Below are 7,537 nucleotides of genomic sequence, written 5' to 3'. Positions count from 1 at the left end.
TTGGACCAACCGGTCATAAGATTATGATAACTTCGTATACCATTGGATATTAGCAAAATGTGTTATGTCACTAACAAGGTAGGTCTACGGCTAAAAAAGACTAAGGTATGTCTAGACCTACTTGTCAGTGACATGAGTGGCATTTCGGTGTTATACTAGGAATTGCCAGAGCAAGATTGTTTTATAGTCCATCTCGAATACCAAGAGCGAGCTTACAAGTGACAAATAATTTCCGATAACCCATTTCCCCCAAAGAAAATCACTCTCCTCCGCAAATACGGCGAGGGTTTTGGCCGGCAGCCGCAAAACCCATCACATGGCTCACTACTGCCCATCGCTTCTCCGCCGCCGGCGCCCCATCCCCGCCCCATCCCTCCTCCATCTCCTCCTCCGACGCCCCTTCGCCTCCTCTCCCTCCTCCCCCTCACCTCCCGCATCGGCGAGCCCTCCCTCCTCTAAGCCCCCCGCCCTCTCCGCCCGCCTCTCCTTCGTCTTCGACCAGCTGGATGCCCTCGACCGCTCCCGCTCCTCCGACCTCTCAGCCCGCGATGCCGCCCTCCGCCGCATCCAGTCCTGGCGCCATCCCCCCGCGCCGCCCCACGAGGCACCGCCGCTGGAGGTGGAGCCGGGGCCGGGACAAGAGCTGGATGAGCGGAAGAAGGAAGCTGAAGTGGTGACGGCGGCGGCCGCCGATGAGGTGGAGAGGATGAGCATGGAGGAAGTACTGCGGAGGGAGGTGGAGCTGGTGCACCCCTGGCCCGAGTGGATCGAACTGATGGAGCGGCTCGCTCAGCAGAGGTACTTCGACCTTGGGCGGGCCGGTGGTGCCGACGAGAGCTCCATGGCTGCTGCGGTGCCTATGGACCTCTCGGAGGTCAGTGAGGAGGCCGGGTTCGACTTCTCCAGGGACTGGACCACTGTCAAGAACGCCTGCATGAACTTCGGCCGTGACCGGTTCGACATCCTCAAGTACGTTTGTTGCTCCTGAGGTTGCATTTAGCAGAACATATATGTTGCTTATTGTTAATTAAGCTATATTAAGTTAGCAGAAGGATTTGATGAGATATTTATAGATCATAGCCATGAGAAATGAAGTGTCTCTTCTTTATTTGGTAACTTGATGCAAAGAAATTACGTCTATTGTAGTCCATTGAAATTAGATGATTATCTTGATATTACATCCATAACTTTGTCCTTGTTGTAAGCGGAGAAGGATGATGCATATCCTTGGTATGTGCAGGACTACTTTTATATTTTAGGTTGCATTGAAATTTTGAAAGCTTCCCTTAAATTTAATGTTCGAGATAAAGTTGGTATTGACCTTCATGCACCAGCTAACTGACCCCAAAATCCTAAGCTGATGAGGAATGGCGAGCACTCCACTCATGCTTCAACACTCCCCTTCACGTGCAGGCTTTCTTAGGCCTCAAACGTGCAGGCTGCAATATTTTATTTAAATTATGTCGGAACTTAACTCGGGTCATCTGGCTTATAGCATATTGAGTTGCATGTACCAGCCAGTTGACCCCAAAAGCCTAAGCAAATGAGGAATGGCGGGCACTACACTCATACTTCAACAGTCGGAAATGAAATTCATGGTTGCTATACGGACTAGCATACTTATGGGCATTGTAACTCTTTTTTGGGTTGAGAGTAAATTGCTACAACAATCAGAAATCAGAGATTGCTTCCTTGCATATAATTGTTTTTGGTGAATCCATACAGCACATGAAAACCAAATCTAATGTATGATGTATCTGAAAATATGTAATGACCATACATGCAAAATTTGGCGTTGTCTCAAAATTAGTTAAAAAAATTCATTCAGTGTGTCAGAAATCAGAAAGGGATGTTGTTAATATAGTAGTCATTTGGATGTTGTTAATATAAAGAGTAGTGTACTAATAGTCATGTTATTGGTTCCCTCAATTTTATGCAGATCATTGCCTAGGAAGGATCTTCAAATATTGGTTGGCCATGGGTGCCCCAGCATGGATGCAAAAGTGGTGTTTTCTGCAAAGCTGATAAGAAAACTTGTCCATCTTGATGAGGGCGATGTAAGTTGCATATTTTAAATCAAAATTTGTTTCTAAATGCTTAAAAAATTCCATGTCACCACTTTGCGTTGTGTTTCCGTCTGCTGACTTGTATCTCATCCATCATGGTCTCCTGTCATCATTGTGCCTGGTGAACGTGGGGATGACATGTACCAAAGAAACACTCTTGGAAATATCATTTTCTTTCTTATTATTGATTATAATATAGATGCTATTGAGTTTATGAGGGATACATGTGATGTCTCACATTTAACAGTGCAATGGCACAGCAATTGTCATACTTTGGGAATACACAGACTTTAGCTCCTTCGAATCTTGCATTCTCTAATGTCCAGCTGCATATTGCAAACATAGTTTATTTACTTGTGCTGATTCCATTGAAGACTAGTTGAATTTGGTTGTACATTTAGGGAAGTCAAATAATTTGTACTCACATATCGATAACATCAGCAACTTATTAAGTTGCCTACACCCTGGCCAAGTGCTACTGCTGCATTGACCCTCACAACAGTCAGTGGATCCTGTAGACAAACTCAAACTGATGAAAACGCTACAATTGCTTACTTGGCAAATTCCTTATTCTTGTGGTGCATTTATGATTCATCCTTACTTGGAGTGTAGCTTATCCCCAAGCCACGATGATACGGTCATGGCAACAAGAATCTGAAGGAAGTTTGCATGAAGTAACAAGAACTAAATGGTTTTGATACCAAATTGTTTTGTCCTGATTCCCCTGTCAGATTGTCTAAGATTTATGAGTTAGTTGAGATAGAGAAAAGATAATTGGGACCAGAAAAAGAACAGTGTGAGATGAAAGGTTTGGATTCTATTATCTGCTCACATTGGACTCGTACAATTCGTGCTAGACTGTGTTGTAAAAGGTGCTAGGCAAGAAGCAGGGTGTTGCCTGATGCCTAGTCGACCTAGCGTACATGATTGGGAGGAGAGGAAAGAGGAAGAGGAGGGGGTGGGGTGGAGGAGTGAAGAAATCTAACAATGCTGGCCATGTCCCAAAAACAACAGGTGAAGGAAGACATAAACACCTTGCCTTCGGTTGTACCTCTGCTTGCTTCCTTTTCCTCTGCCAGCACCACACCTTGCCTTAGCTGCTGCTTTCCCCTCGTGTTCTTTGCTCCCCTTGTCTCTTCCCTGTGGTATCTCTACCTCACCTCGTTGCAGACTACCTGTCTTTGTAGTTATACTTATTTGCATTTACTAGTAGTCCCTACATTTCACAATATACCTCCCTTCGCCTGGGAGTCGCCATTTGAAAATACTAGCTGTACACCGAGGAAAAAAGGTGTAATATTATTGCAATATTTTCACCCTCTACTCCTACTTCAATGATGCAGCACAGGTTAGGTCGTTGTAGCATGTCATTTAATAGGGGCATATGTGGTCATTTCTCATTCAATTTTCTTAGACTTAGTGTCACCTTAGTTTGTGCACATGGCTGTTACGGACAAGAATTGTAAAATGGAGGGAGTATTATTTTTGATAACTGAGCTTTTGGCTAGTAAAGCTGATGGAGGTTCTGCCCCCCAAAAAAAGAGATTGAAATAGGTTATGTTGGTACCTCTGTGTCCTCTGATGGTATATTGCTTTCTGATGACAAAAAATGCCAGATGTTTGTCTATCCTTTTTACCTTGTCTGACATATGTCCTCTTTTCGTTTGGATGTCTTTTTCACTCTAATGCTTTATAGTTCTTATTGTTTTGTTCTCTCATACTGATTTTATGTTAGCCCTTCTATAAGGTCATGTATTTATGATGGGGTTTCCATTACAGTTTGGTCTTCTCATAAAATATTAATACTTGCGATTCTCACAGATCATTTGGACTATTTTCTTTCTCATACTGTGAAAGCTTGACCATATGCCAAATCTATACTTTCTGAAGTTCTGTATTCTGTATGAAGGCATGCCTTCTTCCCATTTTTCCTAGTTAATGCTTTATTTTCCTTACAGCATCATATAAAATCCAGTGTAGTATTTTTGTATGCAGTAATCAATGAAGGGTGTGAATGCCAAGGCATACAATTTGATCACTCCACTTTTAGATGCCAACATATAAATAAATATCAAATATGGTAATACATCTTAAGAAAATCTGACCTGATTTCTTTATTTTGCTCCTGATTTGCAGGTATGTAGTTCTTGTAATTTACGAAGTGTATGCTCAAGGGGCTATATCCTTACACGTAAAGAAGATGAAGCTCGGACTCTTGATGTTATGCGTATTTTATTGATCTATGGTTTTGATCATGTAAAGGGAACCATAGAGAACAAACCTCTTCTCAAATTAAAATCTTTGAAGACTGTTGCTCGGAAATTAATACATGAGATTGTCAAGCTGAGCGCCATCCCTATTGATCCTAATCTCCCACCCCCTGTAATAAGGAAACCCCCTCCTAAGGTGAAGCAACCACCTCCACCACCAAAGAAGCGAGTGGGACGTGATGACATAGAGATGAAAAAAGGAGATTGGCTCTGCCCTAAGTAATTTAATCACTTGCCTGTAATTTATGAAATCTTTGTTGACTTAGGGAATGTTATTCTTATTTTCTGGAGTCTGTTTGCAGGTGTGACTTCATGAACTTTGCGAAAAACAATGTTTGCTTGCAGTGTGATGCTAAGCGTCCCAAAAGACAACTCCTCCCTGGAGAGTGGGAATGTCCTCGGTTAGCTTTCTCACCACAGTTCTGTTTTTTGGTGGTCTACTTTTCTAGCCTATTCTGTAGTAACTGTATAGAATGCATACTACACTAAACCCTTTCACCTTTGAACATCTTTTGTTGCATCCATGTTTGCTATATTTTTATCTGTCCTTAAACACAGTTGTGAAATGGAATGACTTGGTATCTAGGACATACACTGCAGTAACCCCTAGCATTTTCAACATCTTTTGTTGCATCCATGTTTATTATATATGATTATCTATCATCAAAGACAGTTGTGGACAAGAATGGCTTATCTAAGATTCATAGCTCGGGTTTAGATAGTTCTCTGTGACGTCTTCTGTTTCTGAAGAGGCTACTTGTTGATCGCAGAGGAATAAGGAAACTGAAAATAGCACACTCATTCCAAACATTCATGAATTAATTTGGTATCTACTGTTAATATCTTTACATATTGAGCGGAATTGTGTACATGAAATTTCAGGTGCAATTTCTTGAACTATAGGCGGAATATGTCATGCTTCCATTGTGAACATGACCGCCCTGCAGATGAGTATGCCAACAACCAAATGGAGGCAAAGCAATCAGCACTGCAGAAAAGATTGGAAAGACCTCCACGCAAGTCTGATGTTTCTAGTGCATGGAACTTTGATTTTGATGATAATGAGTCAGATGGCGCAGATGTTGCGGCATTTGAGTTTGCTGATTCATCTAAGGCGAGAGAGAGCCCATCTGTGGACAGCATGCCATATAGAGATGCTGCTAGGGGCTCCGAGGATGAGGAATTCAGAATGGCTGAAACAATGAGTAAGGGAAGAGAGAATAAGTTCTCGGAAAGACAGAGCTTGTCATCTTCTAGAGTTGGTTTTGATGATTTTGATGATGAAGAGGATGACATTGACAGTTATGAGCTTGACTTGTCAAAAGGAAGTCAGACAGGTGGAGTGTCAAGGATGAGTTATTCTGATCTTGAGAGTGCTTCTGATTCAGAAAGTTTTGGTGAATTTGATAACAGTAGAAATTCCAGATATGCAGCCAAGGATGATATAACAGTGTCTGCTGATGAGGATGAATTTGAGGATCACCCTTCCCTGAGATCGAGTCATCTTGCTGATTCTTGGCATAAAACCAAAGGTCGGAGTGGTTCCAATAAATCTAGAAGGGCATCTTTTGGATCAGAGAGTGATGATGGGATCAATTCTGATCTGGATGAGGACATTGACAAAGGTCTTAGATGTAAACAAGGCCGTTGTCAGGGAAATCCTGTCAAAGCTTCTGTTAGGCAAAGGGCACCTGCCTACAGTAACGATGAACCATTTCCCAATGATGTGGATTCTGATATGGTTGACCGGTTCCAAGTTAGGACCAACTCTTCCACAAACATTAGTGATAACTTCCGTGGCAGAAGCTTCAACTTGAATGGTAGACGATCCAATGGGGACAGTTATAGTAGAACAAAACGAAATGAACGATCCAACAGTTTTGATACGCATCATGGTGGGCCGGTCTTGGATAGGAGCCGCAGGGTTAGGGGTAATCAGCTAGATAATGGTTCAAGAGGTTTACAAAGAAATGGAAGAAGAAATTGGGATAGAAGTGGTGTCTTTGACGGCAGGCACTAGGCGTTAAAACAGAAGATATGAAATATGACAAATGAGAATGGCAGCGTAAGCATCTAAAGGGTGACAAGTGAGAGCTCTAGGAAAAGTTAAAATTTGTTAGACATTTGTCTGGTTTTGCTAACAGTTGCAACATTATAACATGGTACTACAAGAAGGGGCCTATAATGCAACCCGTGATTATTCACATGGCTCCATTTATGTTGTTAAAGACATGTTGCCTCACTGATTACTTTATATGTAACATTACATTCAAGGATAAGTCAGTGCCACGTATCTTCTCCTTTTTGGGTTTTTATCAGTGGAATTTGGGTGTATGTTTCAGAACAATATTTGAATGCTGGGTCTACTTTATGTATATGCTTACAGCTGTTCAGTTCAGAAGTCTGGGTATTCCAATTTGACAGGTTCAGCATGGCCATCTTCCATGATGCTACTTCGCACCGTGACCATAGCTCGCATTTGCACTTCCATTTGAAACATTGCGGTTGCGTCATCAGCTTGAAACCTTGGTATTGCATCAATCGGAGCCTACTAACCCGGAGCACTCCGGTCCGGTACTGAATTTGAACAATTAGCCTCCGTATAGTTTCCTAACGCTACACTATGCTCGCCCTACAAGATTAAAAGCACTTTGCGGTAATACGAACATTTGGTCAATAGTCACCCCAGCGCTACGGAGTAATTAATGTTACAAAAGGACATCTCTTTATAATTAAATATGTGATCACATATCATTAGCAAATATAACTGTTTTTCAGTTATTATCCAAAGGGCAACCATTCACAATTGAATGGACATGTTCATGCCCTTTGAACATGTATATATATATGTGTAAACAACTATCAATTAAAGAACAATTCTTACTCTCTCAAACTCTCTTAAAATTACTCAAACACGTCATCAACCACTGAGCATTCGGCCATTGCACAGAAGCAAAGAGAAGAAGAAAAAAAGGCCAATCGACCTCACCAACAGAGAAGGCACGAAGGCCTCTCCCAGATCAAGGTAAAAGAAAGAAAATGACTTCACCTTCATCCACCACTGGAGATGTTCTTCGTTGTTTGATGGATTTGGAGGCGGCAGTTCTGCGGCACATCTCGCCGTTCGGCCAACAGCGTGCTCGTCGTCGTCGCCGTCGCCGCACACGTGGTCCTCACCGTCGTGGCCACCACCATGACCTT

The 7,537-nt window shown here is 42.4% G+C and overlaps 1 protein-coding gene across 1 annotated transcript; it reads left to right on the top strand.

The window, feature by feature from the left end:
• The first annotated feature begins 224 nt into the window (after positions 1 to 224).
• LOC133890938 (zinc finger protein VAR3, chloroplastic) lies at positions 225 to 6,711 on the top strand. Its single transcript, XM_062331583.1, has 5 exons — positions 225 to 969; positions 1,940 to 2,057; positions 4,203 to 4,555; positions 4,639 to 4,737; positions 5,219 to 6,711. Exons 1-5 carry the CDS (start codon positions 317 to 319, stop codon positions 6,354 to 6,356), a joined length of 2,361 nt encoding a protein of 786 aa, XP_062187567.1. The 5' UTR covers positions 225 to 316; the 3' UTR covers positions 6,357 to 6,711.
• Positions 6,712 to 7,537: the final 826 nt, after the last annotated feature.

The sequence above is a fragment of the Phragmites australis genome, chromosome 14 (genome assembly GCF_958298935.1).
Source record: "Phragmites australis chromosome 14, lpPhrAust1.1, whole genome shotgun sequence".
NCBI lineage: Eukaryota > Viridiplantae > Streptophyta > Magnoliopsida > Poales > Poaceae > Phragmites > Phragmites australis.
The sequence above is the reverse complement of the archived record's forward strand: the minus strand, read 5'-3'. Positions and strand labels throughout refer to the sequence as shown.